Source organism: Hydra viridissima, unplaced genomic scaffold (genome assembly GCF_058129835.1).
Source record: "Hydra viridissima isolate aposymbiotic clone 2 unplaced genomic scaffold, HvirCarnegie_v1 scaffold_6, whole genome shotgun sequence".
Lineage (NCBI taxonomy): Eukaryota > Metazoa > Cnidaria > Hydrozoa > Anthoathecata > Hydridae > Hydra > Hydra viridissima.
Window position 1 is genome coordinate 4667495 of NW_028324305.1, and position 27382 is coordinate 4694876.

At 28.7% G+C, this 27382-nt stretch overlaps 3 protein-coding genes across 5 annotated transcripts in view; 2 read left to right on the forward strand and 1 right to left on the reverse strand.

Moving 5' to 3' along the window:
* Positions 1-27382, forward strand: part of LOC149886733 (intraflagellar transport protein 54-like) — a 280492-nt gene that overhangs the window by 141227 nt on the left and 111883 nt on the right. The gene's annotated exons all lie outside the window — the stretch shown is intronic.
* On the forward strand, positions 8472-12380 carry LOC149886743 (uncharacterized). Of its 2 annotated transcripts, none has more exons than XM_090091771.1 (2): positions 8472-9942; positions 11204-12380. In XM_090091771.1, exons 1-2 carry the CDS (start codon positions 8637-8639, stop codon positions 12169-12171), a joined length of 2274 nt encoding a protein of 757 aa, XP_089947897.1. In that variant the 5' UTR covers positions 8472-8636; the 3' UTR covers positions 12172-12380. The 2 variants fall into 2 exon arrangements, with proteins under 2 accessions (XP_089947897.1, XP_089947898.1); XM_090091772.1 differs by having other exon boundaries at positions 8474-9934; positions 11204-11322.
* On the reverse strand, positions 13854-27148 carry LOC145189911 (protein lifeguard 1-like). 2 transcript variants are annotated; one of them, XM_090090775.1, is made up of 12 exons: positions 26873-27147; positions 26575-26588; positions 26412-26476; positions 26193-26246; positions 22089-22139; positions 21797-21836; positions 21588-21625; positions 19512-19557; positions 17760-17801; positions 16514-16603; positions 16355-16402; positions 13854-14356 (listed from the first exon to the last, which is right to left on the reverse strand). In XM_090090775.1, exons 1-12 carry the CDS (start codon positions 27096-27098, stop codon positions 14204-14206), a joined length of 867 nt encoding a protein of 288 aa, XP_089946901.1. In that variant the 5' UTR covers positions 27099-27147; the 3' UTR covers positions 13854-14203. The 2 variants fall into 2 exon arrangements, with proteins under 2 accessions (XP_089946901.1, XP_089946900.1); XM_090090774.1 differs by having other exon boundaries at positions 14136-16191; positions 26873-27148.

The window sequence follows — 27382 nt, forward strand, 5'->3', positions numbered from 1 at the left end:
ATCTAGGCAAAATACGGTAGATATAGGGGAGATCGGGGCTAGTAAGCTACAAGGGTAAGTTGACACAATTCGTTTTACTTTGGAATTTTCCATCAGAAGTTTCTAAAATTCACATGGAATCTTTCAGTGTAGTATCAGGGCTATAAGCGCATGCGATTTTTGTTTTTTTTTTAATAATTTTGTAACTTTTGTAACTATATTAGATTTTCAGTTTTAAAAAGCAATAGTATTAGCTACAAATAAACTTGAATAGATGTAAGTATTGTAGAGAAATTGTATTTAAAGTCCGCCAGCGTATGCCTTGTGGACTACCTACTCCTCTCCAGGTAAGACCCAGTAGCGCGTCGACTCTGAGTTTGCCTCCCCTTTAAAGAGCGAGAGACAAAAAAAAAAAAGAAAAGCATCAGTTTAATACGAGCCCGCCGGCCTAGCAAGCTCGCTCAATCTTAGCCATTAGGCCGAGAAGTATTGTATTCTTCACTCTAACCAGTCATATTTTGTGCTTCTCAATATTTCGCGTTTTTGGGGATGTATAGGCCATTTTGTGAGCAAAAAGCTTTTGGGTTAGTTGGCACAATAATTGCGGGGCTGGTTGGCATTATGTGCCAACTTACAAATTTTTGAATTGGTCGTAAGTTTACTAAAGTTATATAACACTTCAATCTACAGACATTAAAATAATAAAAGAAAAGCAGGCAGGCCTGTAAGTTCTAAAATTATTACAAAAAATGCTGTTGATGATATTTTTATAGAAAGAAAGTTTATTCAATCGATTTAAGGGCAACAAAAGTTAAAAAGGCAATAAAGATTATCGAACAAAAATTATCAAGTGTTCTCATAAAAAAAGATACACTTGAAACAGATACTTATTGTTGCTAAGCTAGTCTATTTTTACATGCTGTGCCAATTTACCCTGAGTATAGGCAACTTACCCCTGGCCGGGGTAAGTTGGCACAAATTTTATTTTGCTTTGGAAGCCCTTTTTGGGCCAACAATGCCTTTTTTTTAATAATGTTTGACACTTGAACATGCTTGCCAAATTCATATTCTATTGAGCTGCAGTTTGATGTCTTCAAAAACTTTCACCCAGAAATGTACAGAGTTCAAAAACTAAAAACTGTATCCAACAAGCCCCTTTCTCCCCTACTTTTGATTACTTTGTTCAATGTAATTTATGATTTGTTGGTAAATGCATTATTATATTACATTAAATTACATTAAATTGCTTAAACAGCATAAGCATTTAAAAAGTTCACACTGCATATATCCATGTATTTTTGTAGATTTTTTTCTTGATAAGTTCACTTTCTTAATGCAAAAAAAAATCTGTTATTGATATTATATCCTACTAAATGTTATTTTTTAAAGAAATGCGAATTTAAGTTGTAGCTTTAACTTTGTGGTTTGTTTTCGTTTTATTAATGGTGTTTATGATGTGCATTACAAAACAAATGAACATTGATACAAAGAATATTGTTAGCTTAACTATTTGTTACAAACAAGTAATGACTTGCAACGTTCTTTAACGTTGTTCGTTCTTTTACTTTATACATCTGTTGAAATTAACGGACAACTCTGTTTATTAATTGTAAACGGATAGCTGCTTCACTTAGTCCGTTGTATTTAACGTACCATTTTTTGAATGCATCCATAGTTGTGAATCCAATTTTCTCGTAATGAGGTTTGAGTTGTTAAATGAGGATAGCTACTTCCTCTTTCGACCACTGAAACTTCATTATGTGAAAGTTGGGTTCACATGAACAGGACCTTTTTGTGTCTTGATTTACAATGTTCAATCTCAAAAGAGCAAATTGTTCATAAAAACATATACTCATAATTTAAATATTACCATAGTTCATTAAATATTAATCAGTTTCTGTAGCTAAATGTTTTAATTAGAAATGATATTCAGAATTTTGTTCAAACATCGCTAAGTTCGATTTAAATTCTTTACTTACAGTGTTTACTTACATTTATAGCCTTATACCGCCTAGATTATAATTTCTTATCATCGACTTTATGTTTGTTGAAGTTCTTTTAGAAACTATTTTGAAACTTCTTTTGTTTAACTTTGTTGCAAGAATTTTTAAAAACATCACCTATAAATTCACATTTTAAAACCAAACTCTGAGCATTTACTATAAAAATACTTAGAGTTCGGTTTTACAACGTGAAATTAACTAGATATTGGTTTCACTAGTTGAGTTAGCATCCGATGCATGTAAGTTTTTTAAAAACAAAATTTGATTTAAACTTAAGTTTTGATCTTTTTAACTCAGTTTACTCTGAATGAATCCCTTTATATTTTATGCAAGACACTTTTTCGAGAGTGAGAGAGAGAGAGGGGGGGGGGGGGAGAGAGAGAGAAAGAGAGAGAGACATTTGCGCGCTCCCTCTTATATGTATTTTTTGAAGATTCAGTATAAAGTACACACTATACATCTGAGTTGATTTCCTTTAAAAGAGTACTAAGAGATTCTAGAGTTTCGGACGACACATGCTGATTTAATTGCTTCTTTTTCTTTTTTTAGAAAACCTTTTTTACATTTATCATAGGCGTTTAAGAGATGGACGTGCAACTCGTTGTTTTACATCAAAGAGGCCGCAGAAATCAGCGAGCCATGCGAGTTTCCAACAAACTCTAAATTTCCATCCGTAAACAAAAAAATTTATTAACATGGCTGCTGTAATAGAATATCGTATCCGCCTAGAATATCGTATACCCCATTAGAAAACTGAAAACGCAGATCCGATTTAGAATTATAGTGTTTAGAAGTGCACTTAAGCCGTCCGAAATGAAAAACAAATGAGTTTTTTGGAAGATTTTATATTAGTGGAAAATTTATATTAGTGGAAAAAATCAATTTTTGAATTAGAAAGAGTTAAATAATGTTAAAATAGCAAATATCATGTCATATGTCATATCATATGAAATAATTGACCATATGACATATGGTCAATGGTTATCAAATAAAACTTCCCTTGAGGGAATACGATATTCTAAGCAACAAATTCTGCACTGGTCATATAAAAATATTGAAATTAAAGTATTGTTTCAGTCAATTTGTAAAAAAATTATTTTATGTATTTGATATACAATGTTATACTACCACGTATACTCCAAGTAATATTATAAGTATTGATATGAAGCAAATATATATATAGATAAAGATAAAACAGATCTATTAAATAGTTTTTTAGGGTTTGATTTTTTACTACTTTTATACTAATACTTTATAGTTTTAATTTATACAATAAAATTTACACAGTACATATTAGCACTTTATAATTCTCAAAACTTTGATTATTAAAAATTAAATTTTAAAAATTCAACGTTGAAATAACGTTGATCGACGTTGATCCACGTTATTTCAACGTTGTTTCAACGTTGTGTGCTTGCTAGGATGTTTCATGTTTTCGTCTTTTCTATTTCATATATTATTTCGTTTATCATTAAAAAAGACATAACAATCCATTTGTTTTTGTCAAATGAAAATTAGTTTATATATGCCTGGTAAATCATGTTATGTTAATATTAAATACTTAGTTATTCTTGCGGTTTTCCATAAAATGCCTTTGCTAAATTTTTTAAAACTGTGACAAACTTTTTTTTTCTTTATTGCAATTACATTCATTTTATGTATAAGTTATTCATCCTTAATAAAAATAGAAAATTCTATAATATTCATAAACTGGAAGTCTACAGCAAAATAGTATATCGAGTAGACATGAAACCATTGTGCTGTAGGTAGCTACAAAACTAGTTAACATTTTGTATTATTTATTATATCTCTAGTTATACATGTACTAAAGTAGTTAAGTAAATGATCTCAATTTCTATATTATCATCAGCGTTTTTTCTTAAAGTATTAAGAATGTCTAGCTATATAAAATTAAGTTTAAAACTTGGTTCTATTGCCGTCACCTTTCATTACTTTAAAGGAAGTTGATGTGACTGGTTAGACGAGACCAAAAACATTCATCGAATCCGACAGACTTTGCTATAATTTAGTTTTTATAGTTTAAAACAAAAGATTTGTAACAATACGCAACGTGCAAGGTTAGCAAAAAAAAACAATATCGTTGCACGTCCATCTCTTAAATGTCCATGCATTTATATAAGTCAAAACAGATCTCGATCGATTTATTAAAATACCGCACATAAATGGTAGGATTAGCCTTATCACGTCTTCGGTGTTCAATAAAAATTTAATAATCCAATTATAAAACTAGCTATATATCCCCCAGGAGCATTAGTAGCCTCAACAATGGCCATTGTATGTAAACAGTTGTCTTAAACAAGGTGCATAGGAACATGCTCTAAGACTTTGCAACACATCCCCAGAAATATTTTTTTTGATTTTCTTTAGAAAATATTTCCTCATTCAAAAAATATAAACGACAACTTTTTTTAGTGGGGCATGAGAAGAAATCACATATTTTAGAGTAGCGCATAGGAATTTTGTTGTTCAAAATACGTAACTAAGAGGCATGGGGCATACTCAAATTTCTAGTATGTTGATACTGGTGTCGAATGAGAATGACTAGCAAAAAATCAGGGTAATTGGAGCTAAACCAACCCCGCCCCGACTCCTAACTGCCCCCTTCCTAGAACTACGTCTCCTTTAATCGTAAAAAATTTTTTTTGTTCTATCATAAACTAGATCGAAATTCGTCTACAGCTTTCAAATATCATCAAAAAATCTCTTTTCGTTTAAGATTTATAATCATGCAAAGCATAAAATTACCCCCTGAAATAAATTTAAATGGTCTTAACTTTTCAAATTACAACAAAAAAATTTTTTTGATATAATTTGAAATCTGTCGATGAACTTTGATCTAGTTTAATATAAAACAAGCAAAAAATTGAAAAGCGTGTTTTGGAACCAAACCCCAGGGGGGATTCGGGGGATCGTTTCGAACACCACAAAATCATGCCCATGCCCCTCTATTTAGATTTTCAGAAATGTTTGTGATATATTTATCAACTTATTTTAAAGTTTTTAAAAACGTTTGTTTAACATTGAAATTTACAGACAGATGTGTAGTTTTCATTACTTTCTATTTACATTTTTATTGAAAGAAAAACAAAGCAAAGCAACCTTTAATTGTTAAAAATTAATAAAAGCTTGCAGCTGTTTATTGTTAACAGTTGCATAATAACTCCTCACACGCGTTGATATACGAACTAAAAGGATGTTTGTAGCCATTATATTGACATTTGATTTGATATATGACCGATATATCATGCCAATATTATCACCCCATGTTAGAAGTTTTTATTTGAAGCATTCATTTAAAATGCCTAAACATGCAAAAGAACATAGTGATTTTGATAAAAAGTTTTGCATTTGCTGCTTCAGAAAGGCAAGTAATTAAGATCAATAAATAATGCTGAAACAACTTATTTAAATCTAAAAAAAAAGAGAAATGACTACTCAAACCTTATCAAAACTATAGTCTGGAAAGATTAGTCAGCGGATAATCCTGACCTTCCTACCATGCTTTGCTCGAAATGAAGAAAAAAGCTTGCAGGCTCTGATCCTTACTTCACTATGCGGCCGTGTCATGAAGGTAATTATAAATATATTGATGTTTATTTTACCTTAGTTAAAATTAAGTTATTTTAGTTATTATAGTTGCTATACATATGCTATAAAATTTAGACCTGAATACCAGAGTTATTAGAGAGAGAAAATGTGAATGTTTTACTGTGAAAATGGGCGCAAATCAAAAATATTTGCCCCTATGGTTGAATGTGTGTCGGGAAAACCTGTTATCAATCTCCTGAAGATGTTTCAAATAAACCTGCAGAAAGACTAATTTGTCAAGATTGATATGCCCAGGTGGGACAAGGAATTCCACATCCCTGAACGAAATTAGAAAGACAAAAGAATTTGACTGCCATTGTGAAATCAACATCCCCAACATAGAAAGGAAAAGTTCTGTCCAGTTCTATCAAAGATTTCAGCACAAATGGCTCAGGGAACACCTTAGCTTTGAAAACTTTTGGTCCGAAGCAACTCATTGTCTCTTTCGGAAAGACTGAGGTAAAGAAATCTTTCTTTTCTTTAGATAAATTGAACAAACTTCAATTAAAACTACATTTCAGGTAAGTTTTTGTTGCTTGAAAATACTTTTAAAAATAAATTTCTTATGAGTTTAAAGCCAATTTTTGTAATAACTTTGTTATGATTTCTAAGTAATCGTAACATGATTGAAGTTGCACAATTTCTGAGAAGTGAGGCAGGACGGAAAAGCGTGGAATCTGGTTTCAAAGTTAAACTGATTGAGAACAACGAAATAATTGGAAAATTATTCAATTTTGATAAACTCCAATTGCTATTAGAATTAAATGAAAGCGAAGAGGTAAGTAAACTATTACCAAAAAAAATATTTTTTGATAGTTAGACTGCAATTTGTGTCATTCGTTTTGATTTTTTATAGATGTATAGTTGGTAGAAAAAGATACTGCTATTGTATATTGCAATTGCATTAAAGAGCTTGTAGCAATCGTACTTTATCACAGAATCAAGGAAAAAATAATGTTGATATCAATTAGGTGTAGATGGAGAGCAGGGACTGTCAATAACCCTACAACCAGAGTTAAAAAAAAATAAAATTCCAGAGAATTTGAGCAAGTGTAACAGATATGCGTGCTTTTATATTAGCCATTTTGCCTTCATTGAACGAAAATTACCATAAATTGCGATTAACTTTGGATAAATTGAACATTTCATCCTTAGAACGCACAGAATCTGAACATCTAAAGGTTTTGCTTCAAATGGTTGGAAAACAAATTACATCACAGCACTCTTGTCCGTATTGCATGACGTTATCTCCTGACTTTCAAAAAGCTGATCATTATACTCTAGAACCTTTGTGTAGATTGTACGATCAATGCAAATTTAAAAAAAGCAAAAAAAGTTCACAAATGTTGTTAATCTCCTTTTATTAACTGGCAAGAAAAACAAAAAAAATACTAGAACTTGTTAATATTCCTGGTCTACATATACTGCTAGGTGTTGTAGACAAAATTTTAAAAGAGATTGAAAAAAATTTATTTGAAAACAAGGAGTATGGTTTAAAGTTTGTTAACCAATATCTGTCTAAGATAAACATCTGCAGAGTGTCCCACCAAGGGCAACATTGTTGGGAAGGCGATACTTGCAATAAATTGCTTAAAAACATAGACAGCTTTGAACTGTTTTTTCAGGAGTCTAGTCTTGGAGTTTCCGCTTCCAAATACATTAAGGTACTACGAGCTATAGAAATCTAAGGGCTACAATTCCTTTGAAGATACACATAGTTGAGCAACATATTATCGAATTCATCGACATGAAAGGTGGAGTCTTTGGTTTAATAAATAACTTTTAAATTTGATAAAAAATAATTTATAATCTTAGTAAATAAATGCTCTATTTCAACAGTTGAATCGTAAAATTTGAATAAATTATGACGAATATTTATTAAATAAACTTGCATTTCTTTTGTACTTCTTGTGTTCTATAGGCTAAGGCTACTGGCCCGAAAAAGCTCTCGAATCCATTCATAAGGATTTCAATCAGTTTTTGCAAATGAGAAAAGTTTTAGAGCACAGCCGAAACTATACAGAGGCGCTAAAAAACGCTGTTGTTGCTTACAACTACCAGCACTTTTAAAGTAGCTTCTTAATATTAAACCTCCTATGAGCAACTGTTTAGTATGATTTTGAATTGTAAAATATCAATTATAATCTAACCATAAAGACAAGAATTTTTTTTTTACTGTAAAAAATAATTTTAGCAAACCCTTCTCGACCCCTAATTGCCCTTCTTTAGAGTATGGTTCCTAAACAGCCTTTTCAATTTTTTACTTGTTTTATATTAAATTACATCAAAAATTCTCTTTTCGTTTAAAAGTTAAGACCATTAAAGTTATTTCAGGAGGTAATTTTAAGCTTTACATGATTTTAAATCTTAAATGAAAAGAGATTGTTTGATAATATTTGAAAGCTGTCGATGAATTTTGATCTAGTTTATGATAGAACAAAAAAAAATTTTACGATTAAAGGAGACGTAGTTCTAGGAAGAGGGCAGTTAGGAGTCGGGGCGGGGTTGGTTTAGCTCCAGTTACCCTAATTTTTTGCAAGTCATCCTCATTTGACACCAGTATCAACATACTAGAACTTTGAGTATGCCCCATGCCTCTTAGTTACCTATCTTGAACAATGAAATTCCTTTTACAAACAGAACATTTTAGTTTTGACATTCTGTTAAAAACTTTAACTAACGGTGTCAGCGCTTAAAGCTGGTTTCATTACTCAAAAAGCTAAAAGTCGTGCTGTATATTTAAATGGTTTTGTGAGCTAATTAATCTTTCAAAATGAAACTTCGTTTAATATAATTGAAGCTAATCCGAATTGAATCTTTTTATGTTACTTGATTCATTGGAAATATTTCCCATTGATTCAACCGCTATCACACCTAAATATATGTCCAAATATATACAGATATGGACAGTTTTTGAGCGTCCAGTTCAAAGTACAAAACTGTACGAAAGGATTAAGTTTGTGCAAGAAAGTGATTTGTGGTTCTTGAATAACGTCAATATATCAATATATCAAACAATATATCAGCTGACAAAAAAATTGTAAAATGATCAACACCAAGTTAAGTTTCATTGCGCTATTATTTTTAGCTGATTGTTTTGTATGTGATGACATTTTTACTACTTTGTGTGGTAGAATACTTTTTAATCAACCACAAAACTCTGATGAATTTCTTTACAAAGAAGTTATCAATGGCATATATATAAAAACAAACAAAGTGGTGGATAACTTTCCTCTCTATGTCAATGAAAGAGGTAGCATCTATTTTCAGTACAATAAAAGTGTAAATGCTTTTTACTTCATTAAATCGTTTTCAAGAGAAAATGTCTCTTTGGGGTTAGGAGCTGAAGCGGACATTACAAAAATGAACGATCCAAAAAGCTGGGTTAAAATGGCGGATCAAAAGAATAATGTTTTTGGAGGAGTAGTGACTAATTGGTTTCAGTATCGTATTAAAAAAAACGTATACTTAAAAGAAAACTTAACGATCACGTGCTCTAACTCCACTGACTGCCTGTTTCGTGATTTGATCTTCAATTATGACATTCCTTTCATAAACGATCCGCTGAAAGATTATTTTACACCGGTAGATAACTTATATTCTCACAACCGGCAAGTTTACAAGCATTCTAAAATCAATGTTACGACTTGGTATCTTTACTACTTTAATTCTTATTGGATGATGGGGCCGAATATAACGTCAATGTCAGTTTACTGGGTCGTTTACGACCACGCATTAAAACCAGAATTTATAACTAACGTCTGGGAAATGTTTGAGGGTAAAAAGTGGGTGAAGCTAACTGGTGTAACATTTCAATGTCGGGGTTTAAACAAATCATGCAGCGATGATCGATGTACTAAGAACGGTGTATGCAGTTTAAATCAACTTAACAGAAGCACTTGCACATGCTTCTTTTATTACACTGGTGACGATTGTAGTAAAAAAAGTATGACATGTAAAAGTGTTATAGAAGTAGCAAATACAGAACCAGGCTCATTAATGGGCAATATCTGTTTATCTAATGATAATTTTTATGATGTTATGTGTACAAAAACGGTTTCAGGAGAGTATGCTTGGACAAGTTACAACAGCTGCAAAATCCTAGCAACAACAATAGCAACATTAACAGCGGTATCAAAAACATTCGCTGATTTTCCTCCATTTACTATGTTTCCAGATTTTCCTTCAACAAACGATTTTGATGAATATTATTTTATACCAATTCCAGTAATTTTTTTCGTTGTCATTTTTCAAATTACTGGTGTAGCGATTTACTGTCGCGTAAAGCAAAGGTCCAAAGAGTTGAATAAGCGACTTTTTCCGAGGATACTATCATTATGCTGGTATATTAGTAAGTTTGATTAATAATATGCAATAAATATATAACATTATATATTATCAGTATATACAAATATGTTAAAAATATATACGAATATATTATAAATATATTCGCATCTGTAATGCGGATTCGTATTTGGGTTTAGGTAAGAGTTCAGGTTTGGCTTCTTGTTCGGGTTTGGTTTTGGAAATTCGGTTTGAAAACCCGAACCTAAATATAAGGTTCATATTTAATTCGCTCCGTTATTTTACTGTAATTTGATTTAATGCCATTTTTTCGTTAGTAAATCTTAATCAATATACTTTACTAATTATCATTTAATAATTAGTAATAAAAACACCTTTTGCTAACTGTTTAATTTGGGTTTTCTTGTTTATCTTCTTGATTTTTATCATAGAAATGTCGGCATTTATCAGGCTGTATTTTAATTTAAAAAAAGAAAAGGTAAAAAACTAGCATCACAAAAAACGGCGAAGAAACCCGAATCCAAAAAGTAAATAAATCCCGAATCCAAAATGTAGAAAAAAAAACCAGATTCTTTTTAAATTCAGGGCTTATAGACTAAGATTCAGGCACGGAATTCGGTGCACATGGATTCCGTCTCTTCAATTTTAGATTTTTAGGCTTACACAAGTCCATTTAGGACGAATCTAAAATCCAAGTCCGAGGTTTCGGATGTGTCGAGATTCGGATGTTTACAAATACGAGTATTCTGAATTTTTTTAAAATAAAACTCTTTATGCGTTTTAAGGAGCTAATTTTTTGGTAGGACAAGTTTTTCTTCATACATAAAAATGTTATTCAAAAATTTTTATAAAAGTAAGTAAAGCGAAATTAATCGAATAGAAATTCTGCGCAAAGAAAAAAAAATTCTGCGCAAAGTCTTGAAGTAGCTTCAAAATAATGATGAAATCAAAATAGCGTAAGGTATGTAAGGTATCAAAATTTTTTTCTGAATTCTTATAAAACATTGAATGTCTAAATATACAAATTAATTTAAATTTGATTTTTTTTCAAATGGCTGATGTACAATGCTGGTTACTACTCCTTAAAAACCGAAAAATCAAACACCAATGCTCATTTATACACAACTTATTACAATTAAACACAATTAAATCAAATGGCAATCAAACTCTACCTTCATAACTTCAACATATTTAAAATATTTTTCAACATGAAATTAAATATATAACTTTTAAGTTTAGTTCAGTTAAAGAATAATTGAATTTTGTGTTTAAAAGTTTCTTCTCTTTTTATGCAAACTTTTTTTTAGATATGTGGCTACTCGTTTGCTTTAGAACAGCTGTAGCTATTTTTAATCTTCAGAAATATGGACCGGTTACATTTTCATATGCAGATACGATCGTTTATGTTGCAGCACCATTTTTTTACTTGTTCATTTTAATAGAGGCCCAGTTTTGTAGTGAGAAGGAATATCTTGATAGTACTTATAACGGCGATGAAATTTTTCACTACTTAGATTTGATCTACGACAAAGAACCTCAAATTTTTGTAACTATTGAATGCTATCATTTTGAGACTAGGACTCGTATCACGTATACTGGTTCTCGAGGTAACAAACAATCCAGAGTTGAAACCTACCAAGCAAAAGTCACTACATTTACCGAAACGAAACAGTTTTGTATTAAGTCTTGGCGAGATGTCTCTGATCGCAGTCAAGTACCAAATACTCAAACTAAAGTTATGCGTGTTAAATTAACAAAGAAATTCACCTTTGCGGATCAACAAACATATGACGATTTTTCAAACTTCGAATTGAGTTTAATTGCTAGAAATCGAATTAGAGACACCCATATAGAATCCTCCACCGAAATCAATATAAATGGTTTTAAAGAGCGTGTAATGGGGGTTGCTGGTAATCGTCCGTTTTGGATGAACAAAGTTTGCTTCCAACTTACTCATCTCTTGGCCCTATCATGGCCATACAGATGGCTAATGAGGTTTGGCACGCAACGAATAGAGCATTTAATTAACAAAGAAATTTCCTCATCTTCATATCAATCTTCAAATATTAGTTTGGCTGAAGAAAATTTTTCTCCTAATCAGCCCCTCCTGGGCCCCTCATTCAATTCAGCACAAATTGGATTTCAGCCGTTTCCAGCTGAAATACAACATGATAGCCAACGTAACAATTTATGTCAATACCCCAATGTTTTAGAAAACCCTGGAACAATGAAATTCATACCCCCTCCATCATATCCTTATAATCAAAACTATTGAAAGTATTGCATAAATCGGTAAAAAACTGAAAGGCGAGAGTTGCTAATAGTGGTGACAAAGTAAAATACGAAATTGATGTAAGAAAGCTTAGGACAATTTTTAATAATTATCAATGTTTTGTGTTATTATAACTTTTATTATTACTTCCTTTTTTGTAAACACTGACTATGTATAGCGATTGTTATTATGATCAAACAATTGTTTAAACGCATATTGGTTTTTCCTTAATAATGTTAACAATAATAACAATAATAACAATAATAATAGCAATAATAATAATGATAATAATAAAAATAATAATAATAACAATAATAATAATAACAATAATAATAATAATAATAATAATAATAATAAAAATAATAAGTATAATAATAACAATCATAATAGTAATAATAATAATAGTAGTAGTAATAATAATAGTAATAATAATAATAATGATAATAGTAGTAATAATAATAGTAAAAATAATAATAATAATAGTAATAATATAATAGTAATAATAATGATAATAATAATAATAATGAAAATAATAATAGTAATAATAATAATAATACAGTAAAAAAAGATTTTAAAATAAGGAAGTTATGCTTTTTTAGTCTGATTTTCAAGAGACTTTGAACATTGATAATAAATATAACTATTTATCAAACTAATGCACATCTGTAGTTTGGTTATAAACTTTTAAACAAAAGCTTATTAGTATATCAGGAATTACCGATGAACTGCTGAATGTCTTTCAGCAACTGATCAATGAAATTCATAACTGGATAATCTTTATCAATTAATTTCAATAATTATCTCTAATACAACCAGTATCAGCTCATGCTTGACATATCTTTGTTCTTTTAAACTTTTTAGTTCAGATTGCGCTCAGAGATGTTCCAATTTCCGTCATAAGTTTTTTAAATTGGACTTTCACTAGGAGAAAATCTACCTCCTTAGGTTTGGCTTCGATTGTCAAAAGTAGGATTATATCAGGCAAAAAAATTATTTTTTTGCTGAATATTCGGCAGGTTAGAATTATTTTCTTCTATCTCCTATTTGAATTGTTGGGAGAAAATGAGTTGTTAATTTTAGTAAGTAATGATTACTACAAACAAATTACTTAATAACTAATCCTTTAAATAATTTTATTTCTGAATAATTTAATTAGATAATTTAGAAAAAAAACATAAAATATTTAAGTGTATCTAAAAATTATTACTTACTAAAATGAACAACTCATTTTGCTTCAACATTGAAAATGGAAGATAGAACAAAATAATTATAAATTGACATATTGACAAGTTTTTGATTGAAGATAAAGAAAAAAAATTTTGAACCGTTCTTTTCTCCAAGTACGAAACCTACTTTTAAATGATTGTCATTGAAGAGTATTTGAATATCTACAGATCTGAGTAAGCAGCTAAATGTTCTGATATTGTTATTAATTGAACTTTGGAATAACAGTTTTATGGTATTGTAAATTATTGTGAAGTGTCAGACAAGTGGTCACGAATAATGCTGTCGTCATAACTCGTTATTGCGAGCCTCAATTCCATGAAATAAAGGCTTGTTAAAATTGTTTGACTCGTGTCAAAGCTTAATTTTAGACTTTTTGATATGTTAAATATTTTCTGACGTGTTTTTCCTTACATTACAAACAACAATTTTTTTTTAATGCTATTAAAAAGAATTCAAAATACAACAGCTTAAAATATTTTCTTCAAGGCATGGCCTTTCCTTAAAACAATTCGCTTTTATCTAGAACATCAACGTCTAAATCGGACACAGCAACTAACCCGAAAATTATAATTTCAAAAAAAAACAATAATATCAACATTGCCAATAATAATTACAATAATAATAGCTGTGATAATAATAACACCAATAATATCAACAGTAACAGAACACATAAAGCGTAATGCATATTAACAATTAGTAATGAAAAAAAGAACACGAAGAAAAAAATAATTCACTTCAGCTTTATATACGGAGTTGTATTAATAAACGTTATTTTCAACATAAGAAATTTTCACCAAAAGTGGAATTTTTAGTTCTTTGAAAGACCAATAATTTGTAGAATGTATAAGAACAGTGTGATTATGTCGATGTACAGGTTCAAAGCAGCAAAGATGTATTCCTCAGGGCTGATTGAATACTTTTTGCCTCCTCCGATCATGAGCTGTGTATCCATCACCAAATACTAGAATCAACGAAGTTAAAAAGTTTACTTTTAAACAGTTTAAAATAAAAAGTTAAAGAAATTTTAAATCCGAAAGCAAAAAATATTTGATGAAAAAAATGCAAAAAATGTTTTGATAAAAAAAATGTTAAAATGAATTTATGGTTTAAATGTTATCCTTAAGACGACTTAAAAAAATTCTCAAAAAATATTTTCTTATATTATCTCTCATCAGATTTGTTTTATTCAATTGCCACCACAAGTTATTTATATATGAACAGTGATATTGTAATTTTTTACGTTGTTATTTTTTACATTTGTTTAGCTTCTTTTTATGGCATTATGTTCATATAAAACAACTAAATGTATTTTTTATTTTTTTAAAAAAAGAACCTTTAGCAATAAGTCAAAACTTTGACATGTAGTTATCGCAGTGCAATTATACTTCCTAAGCAATAAAACAATGAAAGAAAAACACGATTGCTCATCTGGAAGCACACAACCTAACCCATGCCATATATCAACCACTTTCTATCAAAAACAGTATTGAGGAAAAAGTGGCTGTGAGGATACAAAAGATATCTATTAGGAAAATTGCTCTAACCTGGGCGGTACAATTTAAATAAAAACAGGTCAAAATTTTAACTGAAGACGGGTAAACAATTAAACAATACGAGCCGCATGTACCCGTAAAAAAGATGGCGACAAATTTTAACACATAATTAGCTCAGTTTCAAATTATATGTAAATGTAGTATATGTAAATGTAGTATATGTAATTCCAAAAGAACTATATAATTTAATGATCACCATTAAAACGTAATAAACTTAAAAGATCCAAACCAATCAAAGATAAAAACTCACCAGTGAAAGCCATATTTTTTATTTTACTTTTATCCAAAGATCCTAGCTCAGTTAGGAAATTAAAAAACGCATTAAAACATTACGATTGGCTTATATTTTAAACTATTTAACCAATAAGAATTTGTACAACATTCACTTAGAACTACCACTTCATGTTTATCATTAAATGTTAAAGTAATTGTTCAACATTAAATCTGAAAACAAAAATAATAAAATACGCTTTTTTAGATTTGTTTATATCATTCAAGTAATTCTATAGTAATTCCAATCAAAAATCTTTTTTCATGCAGTTTACACTTGTGAATTATTTTTTAAATTAAATTTTAAAAAAAAAAGCTAAAAGAGAATAGTTACACAATCTACTTTAAAAATGTTTAAACTTTTATATACTGGATATGTGTTACCGATCCAAACCTTGTAATAAATGTTCTACATATGAAATGTTCTAAGATGTATGGTTGCTAATAGCATATTTCTTATTAATCATTTTGAAACATTTTTTTTAATCTGAATGCTAATTATCAAGAATTGTTGAGAATAATAAGTTTCCGAAAGGACATATTCTATACTCAATTTTTTTTTTTTTTTTTTTTTCTTACAAAAAAGCAATTTTATGAACTCAAACACAAAAACCTAAAAAATGCCCCTCAAACAGAGAAAAAAATTTATTTTAGGTTACAACCATTTACTTCAAATTCATGACTTTCTCATCAATCATTCAGAATGAACGAAATTAATAATGAAAACAATGCTGAGTTAATATGTATTAATGTTTCTGCTACTGTTTTAACGACAAAGACAACAAGATCAACTTCTGAACATTCATTTGCGCATTTATTTGTTTCCTCCTGCTATGCCAATAATCTCTAGAATGTAAATAAATAGCATGATGATATCAAGGTAAAGATTGAGAGCTGCAAAAATGTAATCTTCTGGAGATATGCTGTATTTCTTCTCCCCACCCATCATCATTTGTGTATCAAACACCAAGTACTAGAAGCAAGCAGTATGATTTTATGGTAGATTTTAAGTTAACATTTTTTTTTTAATTTTTTTAAAATATTATTTAACGATTTTAAAATTATTTTAGATTGTTTTTATAAATTTAAGATATTATAAATAGTTATAGATATTTGTGATTTAAAAACACTTATACCAATCCAAAGATAAGAGCCCCAAGACAAGCATACACCAATCGAACAATCTAAAAAAAAACATTTGACAAGATTATCTTCTAAAAATCAGGAAGGCAAAAGTATATGAAATTTAAAAGGATACTTAACTTTTTTGTTCAAAAATAAAGTTTAAAAAAAACCTTGTTGTGGAAAAAGATGGTGAAAATTCCGAAGCATAATAACACTATTAACAGCACAAGCAAAAAACCACCCATCATTGTGAAATCATACTATAATTAAAACCAATACTTTAAAAGCTCAAAATTGTATTCCTGGTGTAAAAGAACAAGTAAATAAAATAAAAAAGGAAAGAAATAAGATTTAAAAAAAAATTTAACCTCAATATTGAATAAATTGATGATTGATGAGGATGATTGATGACAATGATTGATGATGATGATGATGATTGATGATGATGATTGATGGTGATGATTGATGACAATGATTTATGACAATGATTAATGACGATGATTGATGACAATGATTGGTAACAATTATTGATGACAATGATTGATGACAATGATGATGATGATGATGATGATGATGATGATGATGATGATGATGATGATGATGATTAATGATGATTGATGATAATGATGATGATGATGATGATGATGATGATGATGATGATGATTAATGATGATTGATGATAATGATGATGATGATGATAATGATGATGATGATGATGATGATGATTAATGATGATTGATGATAATGATGATGATGATGATGATGATGATGATGATGATGATGATGATGATGATGATGATGATGATTAAATTGAATAAATTGATGATTGATGAGGATGATTGATGACGATGATTGATGATGATGATTGATGACAATCATTAATGACAATGATTAATGACGATGATTGATGACAATAGTTGATGACAATGAATGATGATGATTGATGATTGATGATGATCATCATCATCACATCCTCATCATCATCATCATCATCATCATCATCATCATCATCATCATCATCATCATCATCATCATCATCATCCTCATCATCATTATCATGATATAATAATCTTAATAATAATAATAATATTAATAATAATAATAATAATAATAATAATAATAATAATAATAATAATAATAATAATAATAATAATAATAATAATAATAATAATAAAACATTTTAATAAATTCAATAACATTTTAAAATATTTTGAAGATTTTTAAGTCATTAAAATAATATTCATAAGCACAAATACTTATTAAAGATCTGATTTGACTCCTATGCATCACATTGGAGTTCTCAGCTTTATTTGCTTGTTACATGCTACCTTCTCATAAAAAATCTTAAGCCAGCAGTTTCATAGAACTTCTTGTGAAGTTAATTCTTTAAAAAAATGTAAAAATAGTTAGTCTTACCTTTGTTTGAAAGGCAAATATAGTGATTGCCAAGGAGACCACCTAATGTAAAGAAGTTGAAAAGAAAAATTTACAATATTAAATTCACCACTAGGGTGTCCCAAATAAAGTAATTTTCAAAATTGGTGAGTCTCATCCGACAAAAATTTTCTTTTGGCTGAGTTATGAACATATGCAAAATTTTTTTCTGATTTGAGTTGGTTTAAGGGTGATCCATGTGACCTCCAAAATTAATAAATTGAGACACAAAATCTTTTCAAAATTGAAAAGAATGGCATATTTTATCAGTCACTTACTTTACAGTAAAAGCTTTAGCTTGCTTGTATAATATGTAAATACTTAGAGCTTAGGTTCAAACTTGACTAGAAATTCAAATTGATATGGCTTTATTAAGTTTATTCAGCATAAAAACTAAAAAATAAGATAGAGCACAAAAACTGGCCTTTTATCTAACGTCTATTTCCAGTCTAAAAAACTTTATATCGCTAATTTCCCTTGAAGTTCTGTTTGTAAATGTGAGCCACGGTCTGGAGTAATATTTTTTACAAGTTGGACTTTCTCATCATTTAAAGTTTTTGTTAAAAGCAGAGCCAGTGTAACAATTTCAGGGCTAAAATAAAATAAATGCTGCATCATTATTTTTAGACCAGCATTTTTAAATGTTTGAAGTCTGCTTATTAGCTGAATATCATTTACTGGTGTATCCAAAACACGTGTGTCTGTATACCACATTTGAAAATAAACAAGCGCAATAAATTAGTTAAGTCATTGCAGTTCTTTCTGTTCACAAGAAGTTAGCTGTAAAACAGTTTTGTTGCCTCTAAGTATCAGCTCCATCTTGAGATTATAAATGCCCTTTGCCATTCAGCAGGTTCAATGATTTGCTTACAGCATTTGAATGTTGCACTCAATATTCATACCTATATGCCAACCAGCAAGGTTAAAGAACTTCTGGTAGTCCTCATATTTGTGTGCTTCACTCAACTGATTGTGCATGACTTAAGTTCATCAGATGCTATTACTAATAAAATTTCTGGAATGGTGGTTGAGTTAGCTTCATTTTTCTCTAGATTTTTTAAATGTAAGAATCTCTAAAACTCATGATTGCCCAAAGGCTGTAAATACATCAGAAAGGAGCACTTTAAGCATATGGTGTCTTCAAGCATGCCACAGTAGGTTTTATCCAATTGATTCCCAAGCAATTTAAAAGCTCCCATGAACTTGCTGGTGTTTAAGACAATATTGTTGAATTACATTCCAATTATATTTGGTTTACATTTCTATAACTGAAGCTATCTGTACACTTTATTTGCTGAAGCACAATCTACTTTCTAAGTGAAGTTCAGGCTGAAATATCAATTAAACTGACTGAAACTCATACTACATAAGTGTTTGACATACTACACAAGTGTTTGAAACTTTTATTAAGATGTTGTAGATATTCTGTAACACAATATTATTAACTTTTGATGAAATTTTGCATCTCAATTTAAAAACTTTGGAGATTATGAACCACCCCTTAATCAACTGAGATTAAAAAAATACTTTGCATATGTTTTAACTCACCCAAAAGAGGCTTTTTGAGGAGTGAGGCTCAACAATTTTGAAAGTTTATTTTTTTTTGGGACACCCTATCCACTGTCAGTCATATATTTTAAGGTGTGTATTCTGGTTTATTAAATCATTATTTCTTTTAATCTTTTTTTAATTTCTTTTAATCATATATTTCTTTTAACAAATTGAATCACTTACTGCAACAATACCCATTGCTAACAACACTTCATTTACATTGTAATGCCTAAAAAAATAGAAAAACACAACATAATTTAGATACATTATAGTAGATACTAAATATAGACATATTCTTTTTAAGATAAGAAAAGTACAGATTAGGTAGAAGTTTTTGTTTGCTTTTTCGAGATGTGGTTGTGAAAACCGCTCTACAGTTTACCTCAAAAAATTTCATATAGTGTACCATAAATTTATGTAACATATATTTCTTGGCTTAAAAAGAAATTTTTCATAGAGAAACATATCTATTATACTTATTGCATGCTCTCTAAATTTAAATTACTCTTAAATAATTCTTTATGTCAATTGATTTGAAGAGATTAAAAACTTTTATATTTTTCTTCAACTGAATGCATGTTAACCATGAAAATACTAGTATTACAATTATTAACAGCAACATCTTTTAAAATGATACACTTCTTTAAAGAACAATTTAATCATCTCAAGAAATCTTATTTTAATTTTAATAATTTTAAAAAAATTGTTTAAACAGAGTAACTTGTAAATATAAACCATCAATCAATAAAACAGTAAATGTAAATGGTTAAATCTTCAAAATATTTAAATGATATATAATCAGTATTATTCTTTGATTAGTCTGAGATCACTGATTTGATACTCAACAAAGAATAATACTGATTAAGTATCACTGAGTTCTGGTAGAACCTCTAAGTGTCTTCTTTTGTTAGATTTTTTATGATTTTAAATAATTTTAATGAAAATTATGATGGCAATTTCTAGAAAGTGCTGTACCAACTCCATTATACTTTCTATCACATCAGTGGTTTGTTTATCAGAAAAGGAAAACTACAATTATAAAGAAAGCATATAAACATTATTTATGATGTAAAATTGGTGACCAAGATGAAACACGGATTTTGTATTTATCATGCCACAAACATCAGACATTTGTTGAATATTAGTTGACTATCTTAAATTAGAGAATTCCGTTTTATGAAACAAAATCATTTCCAAGATACTGATTCAATGGATATAAAACTTATGAAAAAATGAAGTTTATTTTAGAGGGATAATATAAAGAAACACTCAAATCATAGTTATGAATATTAAGTTAAACATATGTAGGGATTTTAAAGTGGTTGAAGTACTCAGGGATGTACAATTTGAGTAAAATAATTCTGCTTTCTCAACAAATAGAATAGCCATCAAAAGATTCTCATTACCTAGTTAAATCCTGGTCAATTCAGTCTGATTATTTTCAAATCAGACATGTTGAACTTTGTAAAAGGCATGAGTTTTGAAGGAACAATTATCCAACATCTTTACCAAATGTTAACATGCATCAGCAAATCGAAAATATGATTGTAGAAAAAATTTTATTTAAAAAGATTGTAAAAGAAACATTATTGGCATATAATTCTCTTGGTTGCGATGTCTCTAAAAATGCATTTTTTGGATTTTCATTTTGATGTTTACTAGAAATCTTAAACAATTAATGAAAATGACAAACAATACATCTATATAGGAATTGCATAACCAAAATTTTGCCTTACTACTAATCAGTAAGAATAAATATATGAATAAAAATAAGTAAATTTGTTGTTGACAAATGCTATTATACCTTTGATTAATTTATTTTATATACTTTTGAAAAAGCTGAAGTATTTTTTTTTCAGCTAATGTGACATTATTTAAATGAGAAAGGGACTCAAAACCTATTTAATGCTGAATCTCAAGGATGTATATATATATATATATATATGAATATATATATATATATATATATATATATATATATATATATATATATATATATATATATATATATATATATATATATACACACATATATAATATTTAACAAATGTTAAATATTATATGTATATATATATATATATATATATATATATATATATATATATATATATATATATATATATATATATATATATATACACATATATAATATTCAATGTTTATTACATTTATATTTGCAGTTCACAATGTTGTGAGTTCCTCCTTAAAATTGATTTTTAAATCCAAAAGTCAAGTTTTAAAAAAAGAAACATAACTTACGCTGAAACAACTCCAACAAGGTAACTTTCACACAGAGTCTCCATTTTGAAAGGAAAAATAAAAATATAAAATACACAACCAAAATTATCAAATATCTACCAAAACTATAAATGGAAAATTAATTTATTCGTTTTTGATTCTCTGCGCATTTTATGAAAATTAGAGTAAATAGTTAAAATAAATAAATGAAAATAAAATTATTTCCTTACAAACAATGATAGCATTATGAAGTTCATTGGGAAGGTTCTCCTAAAACAAAAAATTAAAACATATTTTTGGGAACAAAATATACTTCATAAAACTAGACAAAACAAAAATTGATGTCATTTTATAACGGTTTTTTTTTTTTAAATTCCAAAGAAAACAGCAACAAAAAAAAAAACAATTCCATTTTCAAAAAAACCATCAGAAAACCATCTCAAAAAAATAAGTCCTATAATTTCTCTATTTGTACTCTCATCTTCTATAAATAGCATGCATGAATACTATCAATGAATATACCTTACGTTCTCACAGCAAGCAATTGCTATCATTAAGACAATTGTAGCAATCCTACACAAGAAAAGTGCTAAAACATGATTAACACAAGTAAAAGAAAAGAAAATATTTAATAAAACAAAAAGATATTTGATAGTTGCTTTAAATACTCTAGCAAAATTGTGAGTTTCAACAAAGATCAGTAAAGAAGGTTCATTTTGAATATGGTTTATCTGCATCTTTGGGTTATTTAATAAGATTTGCATTTACTAATGAATCATTAGTCTGGATTTTTTTTTCATTGTTGCATCATTCTTTTTCTAATTGTAATGAGACATTTTCAAATAATACAATATATTATTGATGAAAATGAGCTAATTTAGCATTTGAACATAAATACTCATATGATGAATATTTTCTGAGATTTCAAACTCATAACTTACACAAATTGGCAATCATTTGGACTGAAAAATTTGAGTGAAATTTAAAAAAAAACTCTATGACCATATTCAGCTATTCCACGTTGTACAAAAAGTTTAATATAAATTTCAAATCCTAGAAAATAAAAAACTAAATGTATCATTCAAAAGTTAAAGGTTTGTAGTTTCTAAAAACATGTAACATGTAGAACTGGTTTTCAAAGAATTTTAAGATTTGATGCTTAAACTTTATACAAAGTTTTTTAGACTTCAAATTTAAATTATTTTTCTAGTAAATCATTTTGAAACCTTTTTTTTTTTGAAACTTTTTTAAATTTCTATGTAGATTTGTCTCACGTAAAATATAGATGGGGCTCTTGCTTTTCAAATTGAAAATTTATTATATAATTAAATAGTCTTTCATTGAGAATTATTATTATATTATATAATTAAATAGTCTTTCATTGAGAAGTTTCTATTTGGTCTTCTTTAAATTTGTCACGCTGTGACATGTCACGCCGTGACACTAATAGTAACATTTTTCATTCTAGCAAATATTTATTTATTTTAAATAAATATTTACAAATTACTTGTAACTAAAATAGGGCAATAAATATCAATAGATATTTAAATTTAAAGATTTTTAGTTTTTGTGTTGTGTCTTAAGTTTAAGTCACATTGTGACAACACGGCGTGAAATTTTTTTAAATTGTCACGCCGTGTCGTCACAATGTGACTTAAACTCTTTTAAATGTCTTCCAAATATTCTTAAAAAAAGAACATTTAAAAGACGTTTAAAAAACGTTTAAAAGACATTTAGAACGTAACTTTTAAAAACAAATGCCCATAGGGTAATTTTTATAAAAATGTTATGCAAAAACATGTTGGTTTAACATTTTAGTATTTTTATTGTTTTTTATTTGTGGATAAGTTTTGAAATCTTCTTTAATATAACTAACATTGTTTTTTTTATCAAACTTGTAGGTGTACCTGTAAATATGTAGACAGATTTTACTAACACCTTTGTTATTTAGTTTTTCTTAAATTTTGTCGCACTATTACTGAAGTTATTCTGAATGTTTATTGTTTACACAATTCGTATAAAAAGTAAACTTTCACAAACGAATTGTTTATTTCTTTGTTGAAAGTAATGAAAATGCCTCTGACACATGCTGAATGCCAGAGAAAGTATAGAGAAAGACAAATGCAAAAATTTGGTCCGGATTTTATAAAGGAAAAGAACTCGATACAGAAAAAGGAAAAACGAAATTCTAATGTTGAATTAGCACATTTAAAGGACAAGTTAAGAAAAAAAAAGAGTAGAGTTTCTTCATCTAAAATAACATCTAACATCTCTCCTGGTTACAAATCATCTTGTACACTTGGTAAAGCTGTTAAAAAAGCAATACGTGCTCTTCCAACTTCTCCTCTTAAAAAAGCAGCTGTTGTTAAACAACTTGCAATTCAGTTTAACAAAGATTTACCAGATATGCAACCAACACATGGACCTAATGCTCTTAATGATGAAATGAAGCTATGCGTCATTGATTTTTTTTAACAAGATGGTATATCCCGTCAGGCACCTGGAGTAAGAGATACGATTGTTTTAAGAAGTAATAAAGAAAAAAAGAAAATGCAAAAATGGTATTTAACAATGAATATAAGTAAAGCATTTCAAATATTTAAAAACGAACACACTGATTTTTCAATCAGTAAATCCAAGTTTGCTAGTTTAAGACCAGGCCATATACTTTTATCAAGCTTAATGCCTAGAAATGTTTGTTCATGTCAAAAACATGAAAACATTATCTTGTCACTCAAAGCATTACATTTCATCGATTTGAAAATTCCCCTTTATTCGCATGCTTTACCAAATACTTTAGTGTGTGATGGGAAAAATGATAATTGTTGGAACAATTTTTGTGAAGCTTGTAAGGACGGAAAGTTATTTCTCAAAACATACCAATTAGATGAAAAAACCACGATAAAGAAATTACCTTTTACCTTTGGGAGAAAGTTACACAACTTAATGGAACTAAGTACCTCGAAAAAGCAATAAAAAAAGACAAAGCCATAATTTTGTATAACAATGTTTGCAAAATGCTCTCAAAATTTCTTTTGCATTATTTTATAAAAGGAAAACAATCGATGAGTTATGAAAACCAAAAAAAAGATTTAAAAAGCAATCTTGATTCAGTTTTGTTACAAGTTGACTTTGCATAAAACTTCTCAACTTTCCGGCAGGATGAAGTTCAGTCAGCACATTGGAACAAAAAATTAGTAATATTATTTACTGTTGTTAGCTGGCATGGTGACTGTAAATCTGCCGTTATTATTTCTGATGATTTGAACCATTCAAGAAATTCAGTTATTTATTTTATTGACTTGTTAGTAACTAACCTTGTTAGAAAGGATGTAAAATGCTTGCATGTTTGGTCTGATGGTCCTAGCAGTCAGTTTAAAAATTGTTACATAGTAGCTTCAATTCCATGGCTTGAAAGCAAGCACAAGATTAAAATTTCCTGGAATTACTTTGCAGCCTCTCATGGTAAAGGAACATGCGATGGTATAGGAGCAACCATAAAAAGATTAGCAACACAAAAAATTGTTCGAAGAGAAGCTCTGATTAATGATGCAACAGCATTTTATAAAGCTGTCAGAGACAAAAGTCAAGTAAACGTTTTCATAGTTGCTGCTGAAAAAATTAAAACTGCTTTTGATGGCGCAGAACTTGGAAACATCATTAATAATGCTTGTAAAACACCTGGAATATTTAGTGCCCATTGCTTAAAACAATTTAATGATAAAATGGAAATGAAACCTTATTCAAGTGCATCAGTTGTTGAATTTTACAAGACTTTTTTTGAAATTATTGTTAATAAACTGTTTTGTTAACCGTTATTTTTATACCAATCTTATAAAAATCCGAATAAATTGGTTTCTTTTGTTTCAACTGTCTTTTTGATGATGTCATTGTCTTAATATTCAAAGATTTTGTACTGGTCATACCATGACGTCATGGTGTGACTTAAACTCCGTTGATATATTTATGTGGTGTCTCCATTTAAATTTATAAAACAATTTTAAAATGTTATGAAACTATTATAACACTTTTTAAGTATCCAAGGCATAACAAAAAAATCTTTCAAAATATCCACAAGAGATGAACTACTGTCATTTCTTCTAATGACGGAAAATGCTAGATAATTTTTGTCACATCGTGATGCAACCTTTTAATGTATATACCTAAAAGTCTAAAAAATATTAAAACTAAATAATTTTGTTTTTAGAAACTGTAATGTATATGAAAATTTTTTAGTATCTTTAATTTTTAAATTTTTAATTCTAAATGCGCTAACATCTGATGTTTTTCCCAAAAAAAAAGTGAAATGCCACACTGTGACAATGTGGACTTGCCCTATTGCTCAGAGTCAGAGTGGGTATATTTTTACTGACTTTAACTCTAGATGCCCCCCAAAAAACCTCTGACTCTACAGCCCTGGTCTATACGTAGCTATGAAGATACATGAATTCCTAGCTATAAGGACACACTAAGAATTCCTAACTATAAGGATAACCTAAGTATTATGTCAAACAATTAACCTTTATCCCCCTGATGTCTTAGGTTGATCCTACCGTAAAAAAACAATAAAGACTTTCTTGAATAGTTTTTTAATAAAATAATTTTAACGTATTTTGTTTAACATACCATGCCATCCAGAACATAGCAACATTATTCTTCACATACTTATTAACTGGTTTCCTAAACATAGCAACACTATTATGAGGATCTATGTAAAAAAAGTACTCTTATAAGTCACATTTAAAATGTAACTCTTGATTAAAAAAATCTTTGTTGCAGACAAAAATTAGGTACTATAAAACATTAAATTAGAAGATACATAAAAAACTTATTAATAAAACTTACACAAGTACAAAAAGACAAACAATTCCAACAGAAACAAGCAATTGTAAAAACAATATGGCATATACCTGAAAATAAATCAACAATTTCAAAAGCTCTCTTTGACACTTAATTACCAGAAATTGTAAATAAATTAAGAAGGAACATAAAAGGAATTTTAACTTACTTTACGAATAAATGCTAAAAGAATAAAAAAAAATAGTGAGTCAAAAGTTATCTACAACTTCAAAAACTCAGTTATTTTAAGATATAGTAATATATACATACATGTATATACAAAGCTAATAGTTATCTTAACATATGCATACATGTAAGTAAACTCGCATATAATTTAAGTTGTTCAACAATAATTTGTTCAACAAGTTGTTCAACAATAATTGAATAACTAAAACTATATATATATATAAAAAGTTAAAAAATATACATCAATTTTAATGTATACAAATGAAATTTATTGAAACCACCTTGTCTCACTGACTTTTCACTGAATGATGATATCCCAATATCATTAACAGGACTTGAAATAGGCCCTTGCTCTCCACCATCATTTGCCCAACCATACTGTGGTGGGGGTGGTGCCATTGGTGTTGGTTGAGCCCCATACACATACTGAGATGTGTATGGTGGTGGTTTATTAGCCTCCAGATCAGGGGGAACTTGCTGGTAGTTATAAGTATACTGGTTTGACATTTAACTTTTCTAAGAAATAGTGTATTAACTAAAATTTTGGTGTGCATTGGTATGCAATTTAGTTTTAGCAAAGGGGGGAGTATTTACACACGTATATAATACTTATAACAATTTTTTCTTTATAACAACTTTTTATGTTGAGTCGTTTCATTTTAAAATTTTTTCTTAGTTGTTATACAAACTTTTTTTCAGACACTACGTAATTAAATCGTAGATAATTAGCTGAAAACAGATTTTAAAAGCTATCCGCATTAATAATCATCATGTTATTTCAATAAACAAGC

Coding starts and splice junctions, on each gene's coding strand:
- LOC149886743 (XM_090091771.1), top strand. CDS start 8,637: ATGATCAACACCAAGTTAAGTTTCATTGCGCTATTATTTTTAGCTGAT. Junction 9,943..11,203: donor ATCATTATGCTGGTATATTA/GTAAGTTTGATT, acceptor ACTTTTTTTTAG/ATATGTGGCTACTCGTTTGC.
- LOC145189911 (XM_090090774.1), bottom strand. CDS start 27,098: ATGTCAAACCAGTATACTTATAACTACCAGCAAGTTCCCCCTGATCTG. Junction 21,626..21,796: donor TCATAATGCTATCATTGTTT/GTAAGGAAATAA, acceptor TTCAAAATGGAG/ACTCTGTGTGAAAGTTACCT. Junction 19,558..21,587: donor CTTGTTGGAGTTGTTTCAGC/GTAAGTTATGTT, acceptor CTATTTTTTTAG/GCATTACAATGTAAATGAAG.